The sequence below is a fragment of the Phacochoerus africanus genome, chromosome 2 (genome assembly GCF_016906955.1).
Source record: "Phacochoerus africanus isolate WHEZ1 chromosome 2, ROS_Pafr_v1, whole genome shotgun sequence".
In the NCBI taxonomy this organism is placed as follows: Eukaryota; Metazoa; Chordata; class Mammalia; order Artiodactyla; family Suidae; genus Phacochoerus; species Phacochoerus africanus.
This window is the reverse complement of record NC_062545.1, coordinates 167,779,845-167,792,736: the sequence shown is the minus strand read 5'-3', so window position 1 is coordinate 167,792,736 and position 12,892 is coordinate 167,779,845. Positions and strand designations below refer to the sequence as shown.

General features: G+C 38.3%; 1 protein-coding gene across 5 annotated transcripts in view; it reads right to left on the bottom strand.

Annotated features, from left to right (window-relative positions):
- Positions 1 to 12,892, bottom strand: part of MAP2K5 (mitogen-activated protein kinase kinase 5) — a 273,914-nt gene that overhangs the window by 240,488 nt on the left and 20,534 nt on the right. For all 5 annotated transcript variants that reach the window (XM_047767144.1, XM_047767146.1, XM_047767147.1 and 2 more), the window contains exon 3: positions 10,764 to 10,831. In XM_047767144.1, the coding sequence (XP_047623100.1) occupies positions 10,764 to 10,831 (68 nt within the window). The remainder of the gene's footprint in view (positions 1 to 10,763; positions 10,832 to 12,892) is intronic.

Here is a 12,892-nt window from a genome sequence, read left to right as displayed (position 1 = left end):
TTATACTCTCCTTGAGCTAACTTCAGCCACTTCAAAGGTTTCAATTACCAGAGGAGTCACTGAGACTAATCAGGAGCTGATGAATCACAAACCTTTATTTCCAGCCCAGATTTCTCTCCTAAGATTCAGAAAATACCCAGTTGGTTGTTCAGAGGCACCTCAAATTCCACAGGTCCCTACCTCTCCCACTCCTCCCTCACACCCTAGAACTGTCTTCCAACACATGGCTTTATTATCTTGGTGAAAGAGACTATGACCTACCAGTTATCTGGGAATCTTCTACACCATCTCTCTCTCCTTCTTCCCCATATTTAATCAGTCATTAGTTTTATTAGCTCTACATTTTCCCTACTTCTCAAATCCTCAAACTAGGACCCTCCATGACCTAGCTGACCACACCTTCCTTCCAAACCTTGTCTCATACCTCCCCTCCCTGTCCACACTACATTAACCATAGGCATTTTCCTCAATACACCAGGCATCCTTTCACCTGAGCTTTTTTCTTTTTTTTTTTTTTTTCCAGCCACGCTCACAACATATGGAAGGTCCCAGGCCAGGGATGAAATCCAAGCTGCAGCTGCTACCTACACCACAGCTACAGCAACACCGGATACTTAACCCACTGCACCACAGTGGGAACTCCCACCTGAGCCTTTAAACACCCTTCCATCCCTGTGTCCTAGACTACTCCATCTAGACACCGCCCTCTTTAGGTAGCCTTCTCTGCCCCCAGAGCTAGATCAGGTGCACCATTCCTCGTGTTCACAGAGCACCTAACACTTAGGCATATTACAGCATTTATCATTCTGCCTGGTAATTATGAGCCTTTCTTGTCCTCCCACATTGAACACTGTTTCCTTTTTTGTTAATCTCCCTGACTGGATCCTGAGCTCCCTGAAGGAAAGAACTATATATTCACTGCTCCTCTACCACCTAGCACAGGGCTTGGCCAGATAGTTGCTATCCCACAAATATTTACTGTATGAAAAACTGGCTGTACGAATAGGTGAGCAAACTGGTAAGTGACTTCAGGTCCCAGCTCCATATTTACTAGCCTTGAGAAAGGTATGCAATTTGTGCCTCAGTACTATCAGCTGTGAAAATGAGACAAATACCTTCCCTGCTCACCTCCTAAAGGTGTTAGGAAGATCAAAACCAAAGCTGATATATGGGAAATGTTTTTTATGAAGTACCTGAAAAAAAATCTTTTTTTTTTTTTTTCCTGCTTTTTAGGGCCACACCCACGGCACATGGAGGTTCCAAGGCCAGGGTCCAATCGGAGCTATAGCTGCCGGCCTACACCACAGCCACAGCAATGCCAGATCCTAGCCACATCTGGGATCTACACCACAGCTCACGGCAACGCCGGATCCTTAACCCGCTAAGCAAGGCCAGGGATGAGCCCACAACCCCATGGTTCCTAGTCGGATTCGTTTCCACTGCGCCGTGATGGGAACTCCTGAAAAAAATCTTAAAATAAGGTACAAAGCTATGAACTGGCCACTTTCAAGCAACAGTATGTAGAAGAAAATGCCCGTAATAATAGGGTGACACAGAAACCACTAAACAAGATCACTGAAATGTTTACATAAAGTACAGAAGCAGAATTTAATTGTTTATCAAGGCTAAGAATCCTCTTCCCTTCCCTCAATTACTACCACACTATAAATAGTAAGTAAAAGAGTAGTATAGAAACATTGTCTGTTTCTCCTTCTGGAAGTTCATTAAGGGCAGGGACCATCTTGTGTATTTTACTATCTCTCATGGCACAGGTATTAACCCAGGGTGTATGAAATTCTTGAACTTTTATATGAAATGTTGCACTGTGTGAATTTTCTGGGAAAAGAATAAACAACTTTACTCACACTTTCAAAAAGGCCTGTGTCCCCAATAATCTAAGAAACGACAGCCATACAGTGCCTAGCACTGTGCATTACACATAATGGTTGTTCACCTAATGTTTAAGGGAAGAAGGCAAATAGGAACTAATACACATGTGTTGACTATGTACTCTCATTGGTTATACCTTCTAACTTACTCAGTGGCAAGTCCTACTTATCAAATCAGACATTCATTATCCTTCTATATATATTTGTAACAGAAAGGTTTCCTAAATTTCCTTGGCATGCCTTCCAACAGGTAAATAGTAGAGTGTAAGGAATATACTTCTAAAGAATAAGCATGGTGGTTTTTCCCACTATTTATAAAATTTTCCAATTTCTGTTTTATCAATACTGCAAGCATACCCCATTACACGTAGCTTAGTCAGTAATTATAGCAATAATCAAATTAACCAACTATTTGCAGTTTATAGTAGTTAGTCTTCCTAGTGAAGAACTCAACAATCTTTTTTTTTTTTTTTTTTTCTCGTCTTTTCTAGGGCTGCACCCACAGCATATGGAGATTCCCAGGCTAGGGGTCCAATCGGAGCTGCAGCCATCGGCCTATGCCAGAGCCACAGCAACGCCAGATCCAAGCCACATCTGTGACCTACACCACAGCTCATGGCACCACCGAATCCTTAACCCACCAAGCGAGGCCAGGGATCAAACCCGCAACCTCATGGCTCCTAGTCGGATTCGTTAACCACTGAGCCACAAGGGGAATTCCCAAGAACTCAACAATCTTAACTCTGTCAAATGACTACAAATTCAACTACAACTCTATCCAGATGTGTCTTCAGTTATACCTTCTTTCAATTATTTCTTACACTTTAGAGGTATCCCCCTCCATGATGCTAGCCTATTAGAAGCACACGGCTGCTCCAAAAGTCAAAAATAACATATGAAGCTAATTCATTTCGAATACCAAATTAATAACTATATTTACTTGGCTGGCTTCAGGTCTTCCCACTCCCCGATAACTCACTGTCCCTTCCTTGAGGTGCCTTTAATGTTCACATGCTCTTCCTTAAGTGACTCTAGACCAAGGATCCACATATGGTCATGGATTGATTAGATGATGAGAAAGAAAATCACACAGAGAAGTCTTCCAGTGAAAAGGTCAACAGGGAACAACTCTGGAGCCTGTCTGTAGGCTAATGCTATTGGACAGATGTATTTATTAGTGATTTGAAAATGAAAAAGACAGTAAGTTGGCCAGGTTTAATGATAACACTATTTGTTTTGGACAGTAAAACCATAAAGGATGTTAGGGAGCTCCAGATGGTCTTATCAGAACAGAGGTTTGGATAGCTAATGGCAGATGAAATGCAACTTGGCTAAGTTTAAGGTAATGTGTGTTGGCAGATGGAGTTTAAATTTGTTTCTGTGATGGGTCCAAAACTTGTAGGACTCTCTCATCTGAAGCTTTCACAGTCATCACCATGGTTAGCTTGGAGCACTGTCTACACTGACTTTTCACCTGATTTCTAGGCTGTAGCAATTTGGCCATACTTTCAAAATAGAAGTTTAAATAGCTCCAGGGCACCTAACACTTAAATAAAACAGGACCATCAGGTTATGGAGACAGCAGGCCAAACAGGACATTCCCTTACAAATGGACTGCTTTATTTAGCCAGTTCCCACAGGGTCCAATAAAGATTTAGCCTACCACTCAACTACTATCAAAAATAAATAAATAAATGAAAAGTCAGTGAGGAATAAGTTAAGATCATATGTAACAGAGAAACATATATTAAGAGAGAAACAACTTGTTTGGAAATTTCCAGTTACCTCAATTTACACCTTTTTGGACATATTTCCTAGGGTGATAATTGACTGAATTCCTCTAACTTTACTGTATTATAGCAAATTTATGTTCACCCTTCACATACATGTAGAAAATATTCCTCTTGTTTCTAGTAAAACTTGCCCTGAGGGAACAGGTTCATTAAGAGCTTCCAACAAGAGCTTAACACCTTGGTTATGCCCCATAGCAAAGCTATTGCTGGAGGTCCATCATTTCCTCATGGCCCACATCTCTCTCGAAGGAAGCTCCTATCCACTGCCCCCCTAGGGTCTGACTGATGTCCTATGTGGTTTTGCCCCCTCCCACCAGCTGCCTCAACATAGGATCCCAGAGAAACCGATCTTTAGGCCACATTGAGCTCTCCAAAGAGATGGAGCTGAACTGTGAGCACAGCCACACTAATGACAAAATAGTGGTGGTTCAAAGCATCCAGAGTGCCCTGGTACAACCGTGGCTGAGGCTTGCTTGTTCTCTCTTCCTTTTTTTCCATGAGCTGCACAGGAAACTGATGTAAATTTCAGCATGCTTCTGCTTCTTGGTAGCAAAGACGCCTCAAGATACACCATAAGAGGAACTAAATAAAGGTCTACTACAGTCTCATCTCTATTTCAAGGACATCCACATATCCCAGACAATACAGAGAAGAGAGGTAAAACAATCTGCCTCTGGAAAAATGTCGGATTTTTTGACTAGGATGAGAAAACAAAACTTTAGGGAGTTCCCTGGTGGCCTAATGGTTAAGGGCTCAGCATTGTCACTTCTGTGACTCAGGTTACTACTATGGCTCAGGTTTGATCCCTGGCCCAGGAACTTTCACATGCCACAGGTGCAGGCAAGAAAAAAAGAAAGAAGAAAAAAAAAAACCTTTAACTTACAGCTAGAAGAATGTCACTACTTGATTTAAATAAATAAATAAATAAACTCATTCCCAAAACTATTAATTTATTTCACTTGGTTTTCCTGCCTCACTCCTTTCACCATTTGTCCATGCTGCCAGGAGGGTACTGAGTATTATCACTTGTTTGTATGGATTGCATTGAATTATGGGACTACTGTTCAACAGCTATTAAAAAAATAAATAAATGAAAAGGTAGTGAAGAATGGTTACTCATTGGAGACATAGCTGATTTTGCTGCACACAAAGTAAGTTCAAAGTAAGACCTACTTAATATGGAGCATGTTTAAGAGTTCCCGTTGTGGCGCAGTGGTTAGCGAATCCGACTAGGAACCATGAGGTTGCGGGTTCGATCCCTGCCCTTTCTCAGTGAGTCAAGGTTCCGGCATTGCCGTGAGCTGTGGTGTAGGTCACAGACGTGGCTCGGATCCCGCGTTGCTGTGGCTCTGGCGTAGGCTGGCAGCTACAGCTCCGATTCGACCCCTAGCCCGGGAACCTCCATATGCCACAGGAGCGGCCCAAGAAATGGCAAAAAAGACAAAAAAAAATATATATATATGGAGCATGTTTAAAAGCACCATGCAGAAAATGAGCTTCCAATCTCAGCTCTTTGAAGAAAGCTTCCTAACAGTAAAGGCCCTGAGGCTATTAAATATTCCACTCCTAAGTGGGCAACAAATTCTGTGGTAAAATTCAAGCTTGAAGGAAGGACAAAATCTGGAAAACCTCAAAAGCCCACAAAGTATTTGTTTACATTCTTTTTCAAAAGCAATGACACTAACCTTCTAGTAAATAGTACTATTTTTTTGCTATGGGGGGAAGTATTTGCAAAGCTTCTTCAGTGGGATCTCAATAAATGCCAAAACAAAAACATCACTTAAAACCACAAGGAGTGAAGATTGGGAGTCCAGGACCTAGGTCTGTGTCTAGGCCTTCCCGTTCACTAGCAGTGTAACCTCAAACTGAATGTGATCTTGTTGGCCTAAGATTCTTTATCTATAAAATGAGACAGTTGTACAAGACTTCAAAGGTTCCCTTCCAACTCTGAGCAATTATGAATTTTGAGGCAGTCTCTAAGTTATGCATACTAGGATAAAGCCAATCATACCCCAATTTACAAGGTGCTATAGAGGTCGGAAAGTACCCAACATCTACCATCTAACTAGGTACATTATAGTCAAGTAGTCCAAAAGAAAGACTTCCACTCCACTAAAACACAAAGTCTCTGCCTTAATGAGAGGCATTACAGTTACACTCATCCCATACTCTTCCAGCAATGTGGAAAAATGGTATAAAGAGAGAGGACAGGCAAAATGAAGAAAATTATTCTTGTTACTACTCTGCACCATTCACACAAGCCTGAGAATCAACAGAACTAGGTGTAATAAGTCCTTTACTAGACAAAGGATTTAGCAGAAACAAATATGAATCCATTTATAAGAGCAAAATGTACTACTGAGTTTCTTGATTAAAGGTCACCTAAAAAGAGGTCAACATTAAAATAACCCCCTCCTATAACTGGGTCTCAATGATAAATAAAGCTTACAGTGAATCAATAAATGAGGCCTAGCATTGTTGTTGTTTGATGCTATAAGGAAATCAAGTCAGCACTACAAATACAAAAATATGGGAGGAAAAAAGAAGCATATTATCTTCAATTGTTCCAGAAAATGAGAGGGGAAAACAAGAGTAACAAAAAAATATAAAATACTTTAAGGGAATATTTAACAGAATCCTTTAAATAATTAGCAATGATCAGGTATTTAGTTTTCAGAAATGTAGGTTGGGTGTATTTTTTTTTCTAATAAAGCATTTCAAATTCTAATTAAAAAATACTTTATGGAGAAATTAAAAAGATACAATAGTGTCAGAGGAAAAGCCATGATCCCAGAAGTGGAATATTCTAACAACATAACTTACAAGAAACTACGCAATAAAAACAGATTGTTGATTAACACAAACTCATAACAAAATGCAGAGAGCTATCACAATGGTGCTGTAATAACACTTGGCTGCTGAATTCTCTCAATACATTAAATATCTCCTTGGAGACCAAATTACTATACATTTTCTTAAAAGACAATTTATTATAGCTTTGTTTTCTTCTCATTATCTCTCAAAATATATCTAATGAAGAAAAGAATACAACTTCTAAATAACTTACATAAAATGGTACTAATACATGACAACAGACTTCTGTTTAATATGTTGGTTACTATTTAACAGCACACAACAACCTACCGTCATGACAAATCCTTACCATGATGCACTATTCCATGTGTCACATGTATCAAAAAACCACTGTATGCTGTTATTATGGCATACATAAAATTAACAGCCTAAGGCTGCTGGCAATTTAAATAATTGATAAGTTTTCAATTAAAAAGGCAACATTTTCAGGTCTAATACAAAAAACTATTTAAATTACTGATAAAAACTCATGCTTCTGTTGGCCCAAAGACAAAAAAATGCTTATATCCAAGGGGGAAAAAAGTAATTCTGCAAGTTTCAACTCAGAAGTGGCAGTTTTTTTTAAGAACGATTAAAGGATTTATGGTAAAGTGTGTCTAGTTTTGCTTTCCCCATGTGGTTTTTAAAGAAATACTAAGGTAACTACAAATTTATTGAATTCCACATGAAAACTAAGCTGTTTTTTTACAAGAAAAAAATGTGGTAATCTGTCAGTATTTTCCCTATGCCACCACCCAAATCTTGGAATCAAAATTTTGCAGAGCCACAATGAACTTGAAAAATTAAGGCCAATGCCAGTTTTTAGTAACAGGTTGGCAACTGAGGACTATCAACCAAAATCTATTGTGAGATTAAGTCCAAACTGTTCTCTTTATGGCAGAATTTCAACTCAAAGGAATTTCAACCACAAGAACCAAGACAGCAAATGAGAACAGGCCGATCTTTGTGCTTTTCGAGACAGAGATTGCCCTACTCTTTACTTCTGAATTGTTTACTGAGAGCCTCACTCTACATAGTACTTGATGATAGGGGCTGCCTCAAGAGATAGGAGGAGTTCCCACTATAGCACAGTGGGTTAAGGATCTAGTATTGCTGCAGCTGTGGCACAGGTGGCAACTGCAGCTCAGATTTCCATTCCTGACCCAGGAATGTCCATATGCTACAGATGCAGCCAACAACAGCAATGGGGAAAAAAAAAAGGGAAAGAAAAAAGAGAGAGAGAGATAAGGGGAAAAGGAAATCCACGTACATTTTAAATAACTTAGAACTTGTTTCTCTCAGAGATACTTTCATTTTCATTATAAAATCATTTGATTCAATACTCAGAATTAGGAGAGTTGAGCTCTACCTTGGTGCCTTAGGTACTCATCTATAAATATTAAGTGAATTAATGAAAATACCTGGACTTAATCATTAAGACACCATTCTATGGACCACTGCCAATTCATAAGAAAAAAGGTTTCCACCATCCATAACAAATTTACAAAAATGAGAAAAATGTGAGTTTCACATAAAACTAAATTTACTCGTGTTAATGACCATCTTTACTTTTGAGATTATGTACTGCCTACTGTTTGAATCTTTAAATGACTCCCACTATTTTTCCTTAATAAAAATGGTTAGCAGTTGATAATATTATCTATTGTATTAATATTTTTATTTGGCATAATTAAGTTATCTACGTCTCTCAAAAGTGAAAGATTAGTTCATGAAATCCAAATATTTGCAGATCAATAAGCTAGATGAGCTCTCTACAAACTAAAAAATGGCTCTCAAGAAATCTCAGGGACTTCTAAGTTTAAGGACAATAACATAACTCTAATATGTTACAGTAATACAAAAATAAAACACTGCATTTTAGAAAATAAGCATAAGTCATAAGGAACATATGCTATAGATATATCTCAAGATAGTATATAAACACGAATCATTCAGAGGGTAATAATGGTGATGACATATGTTCAAAAACAGACAACAGGCCCAAGACGGAGTCACCCATGCTAAGCCCAATTCACCAAACTAAGACTTAAAATAGCTAACCTAAATAGTTTTAGCCTTTCCCAGGAATGTCATCTTAATCACTAAGACTGAAACTTCCTGGTCAGCACTAGTGAGGTAAGCCACTGTTAGACCCCTCCTGTCTCCCAAAGGTGACTTTGCCTGAAACCATCAGCTCTTTGCTAAAATATCTTCCTTGTCCTGCCTCTCACCTATAACAGCCTTTATAGTGCCTGTCTATCTGCTAGGTGGAATGCTGCCCAATTCATGAATCACTGAATAAAGCCAATAAGGTATTTAAAATTTAATCAGTTGAACTGTGTTTTTTAATACATAGAAAGATCCCAGTACTAATGTGCAAGAAGGTGGATGAGAGAGAAAAAGAGTAAAACAGTGAAGAAGCATGGGCTTTAGCACAGGAGAAGCTGAACTTATTCCATATTCACATTCATAAGACCTTGGCATATCTCTTAACCACAGTGTCCTCATCTGAAAGCCACAGATGATAATATCTACTTCACAGAGTGATTATTAAAACCAGGGAAAATTAAGTATCTTGAGAATCTAGTATACATGGGCACTTACAAATGGACAAGACTGTTATCACTATGATCATATGCAGTACCATTTCTCAAAGAGCACGATTTGTTAGATCTTCCCAAAAGCACATTTTTTGAAAACACACTTTTGTGCGTGGTTATGACAGAGACATAATAAAAGTACACTGAGGTCAATAATGTACCTTCTGCACTGGATGTATATGAAAACACTAGAACCCATCTGTGTGTGTGTGTGTTTTCTGAAAATAACCATGTCACACTCTCAGGGGAGCTAGCCAATCTATCGATACTAGTGCTAGATCTTTCAGCAGACAATCCTACTCTGCCTTTCAAGGTACTGATGAGCCCTGCTCTAAATTCTCAGGGCACAAAGACTCTCAAATAAGTTAATGGGAAGTCAATGGGAAATTGACTTTTCCAACTCTGTGCTGGTCTGAATGCAATGCTCTGTTAATCATGCCATCCTTCTTGTTCTCTTTCCTCTTACCCTAAATTAAAACTATTGGCAGAAACCCATACAGATATTTTACAGTTTTCATAACAATGAAACAATATCCTTGTTAAAGTTGAGGTCTATCAAAAAACCTACAGCCTAACTGTGGCTAAGATTAGAGTCTCACTGAAAAGCAAGAGCCCAGATTCTATCATTTCCACCATAAAACCACTTTGCATTTGTATAGAACTTTTAACTTTTCAAAGGGCTTTCACATCTATTACCCCATCTGATCATTACAATGACCTTGTGCAGTAGAAAGGACAAGTATTATAATCCACAATTGACAGATGAGGAGACTACAGCACAGAAAGGTTAAGTGTTTTGCCTAAGGCCAGGAAGCCAGAGGACAGCAGTGGTCTCCTAACTGCCAGTTCTATACTCTTTCCACCAGACCATGAGGGAAGGTTCTGTACACAGACTGCAAACTCAGATAGAACAAAATAAGAGAAAGTAAAATGAAATAAGAGAAAACAACAAATCAGGGCTCAGGGAAGCTTTGTCTCTTCACTGCAGCTGAATTTTTCAAGCTTAGTATTGAAGTTTTTAGAAATGAATCCTCTTTTTCTGTTTTTCTACTTTATTGCTCAGACAAATGTTAATGCAAAATTTTGCTGAAATTTGAAACACAAAAGAAAAGTCAGGACATATTCCAATCACTTAGATTCAGTAAGTAACCCTGTAGTTGGTAAGGGGTTGGTTAGTGCATAAAATGACTGAGGGTACATCTTTAAATCATGTATCCACATTAAGCCTGCAGCTACATTATAACTATAGTCTGTTTGGAAGGGTGAAAGAGATCTCCAGTTGAAAGTAGATTTTGAAAAATTTTTTAGAGCCCAGGGGTTCATTTTTAATGAGCCGTTACTTTAAGTACTGCATAAAAAATACAGGAAATTGATAGTCCATTTAGTCTGCACCATACCTAATGCAAAAGTCATTAAGATGCATTATTCTTAATGTTCATGATATGATCAGTAAGTGTCTTTTGAAAAGAATGCTCTTAACTTTCACATAAGGAAATCTTTAAAAACCTTATATATTATATAGAAAAATGTTACAGCAATTGTGATTTACTCTTATATCTTCATTATGCCAAGAAACAACATCCTCAATTACATTAACATTTAAGAGTCCTCTTTTGTAATATACTTACATATGACAGCATTGCCTTCATTTCTTCATCACTTCTCACTGTAATTCGATCACCATCTTCATCTTCATCTGTTTAAAAAGCAACATAATGCAAGTGATAAGATTTACACATTTTTAATATACAAAAACCATGTAAGCTAGGAACATAATACAATTGGTTTGTATAATTTGATATACAAATCCTCAATACCATATTTTGGGGATCCTGAGGTTATTGGATGTTTTGTTTTCTTGTTCAGAATATAACCAGAATCTCAATAAAGAACTAAAAACTTTAGGGACAGCTGAAAATTAAAATATTACTCACGTCATTCATGACATGTATCTAAGTTAAAGTAAATGTCACTGGAGTGTGACTGAACAGGTTTGGTTTGGAGAACTTTAAAAACTAAAGAAAAGCCAGTCTAATAGAAAATCTAATAGAAAAGTAACTGTTAGTACTTTTTCCTTTTCCACACGGCACCCCATCCCTCTACTTCTCAATTCTTCCTCTTTCCCAGGCAATACCATGTCATAATAACATAATAAAAATGGGAAAAAAAAAGAAAGAAAGAACACATTTTCAGGAGTTCCCATTGTGGAGAAGCAGAAACAAATCCAACCAGGAACCATGAGGTTGCACGTTTGATCCCTGGCCTCGCTCAACTGGTTAAGGATCTGGTGTTGCCGTGAGCTGGGGTGTAGTCTGCAGATGAGGCTCGGATCCCGCGTTGCTGTGGCTGTGATGCAGGCTGGCAGCTGTAGCTTCGACTTGATCCCTAGCCTGGGAACCTCCATGTGCCTCAAGTGAGGCCCTAAAAAGAAAAATGGAAAAAAGAAAAAAAAGAAACAACATAATAAAAATGGCTAACATTTACTGAACACTGCTATACATAAGGCACTATAAGTCATGCTCCATACATAGCACCTCCTTAAAAAATACCTCACGACAATCCTACAATATGGACAAAATGACTTGGTTATTATCATTCCCTTTTTACAAAACTGAGACCTAGTGTAAGGTGAACTTGCAAAGCAACTTTAATGTAGTTCTCCTCATAACCCACTTGATCTTGTAGCTCTCTCTTTCTGAACTGTTTCCTTTCTATTGGGTACTCTCTGACCATAGTTAGCTTCAAATGCTGATTTGTGCTATTGTGAAATAATTTAAGGGTCTTAAAACTAGAGGATAATAAGACTTCACAAAATACTTAACCAAAACAGATATATTTGAGTAAGTGAATCATCAAAGTAGCCACATTCAGAAACAATGTACTTATTTCATTGATTCTACTCTTATCCAAAATAGTTTCAAAATTCCTCTTCAAAACTGCTTTAAGAACCTGAAGATTAACCAAGTGAAAATATCAGATCTCATCTTTAGCCCCAAGTGGAACTGCCCATCAGACCACTCTCGTATCTATACTACCTACCAGGTAAGACCCAGAATGACTTTTGGCTATTTTAAATATTTAGTTAGTGACTTCATCCTTTTAAAGATGAAGATAGGAGTTCCTGTTGTGGCTCAGTGGTAAAGAACCCAATTAGTTTCCAAGACTACTCAGGTTTGATCCCTGGCCTCGTTCAGTGGGTGAAGGATCTGGCGGCATTGTTGTGAGCTATGGTGTAGGTCGCAGACACAGCTCAAATCCCACATTGCTGTGGCTAAGGTGTAGGCCAACAGCTGCAGCTCCAATTCAGCCCATGGCCTGGGAACTTCCATATGCTGTGGGTGTGAGCCTAGAAAGATAAATAAATAAATAAATAAATAAATAAATAAATAAATAAATAAATAAATAAGATAAATATCTATCAAGAGAAGAATGCTATGTGGTAGATTCTAAATGTATAGTAGGAAGAAAAATGCCAAAAACAGCATTCTTGGAAGATGTACACAGCCTCGCAGGTGGACAACTTGGAAGGGATGCTCTCATCTGGACGCCTCAGCTCTGGTAACTTGTTGAACCGTGTTATTATTTTGGGGTATCACACTTGGGCATCTAATTGATGATTTGATCAGATTCAGAAAACCTGATCCCAGGCCTGGAGAAAAAGAAATCTCTCACCATAAAGAGAATAAGCTAGCATGACATTCTCTGGGGATATTTGATTAAAAATACAAGTGGAGTTCAGTTCAGCACCTGGCTTTCA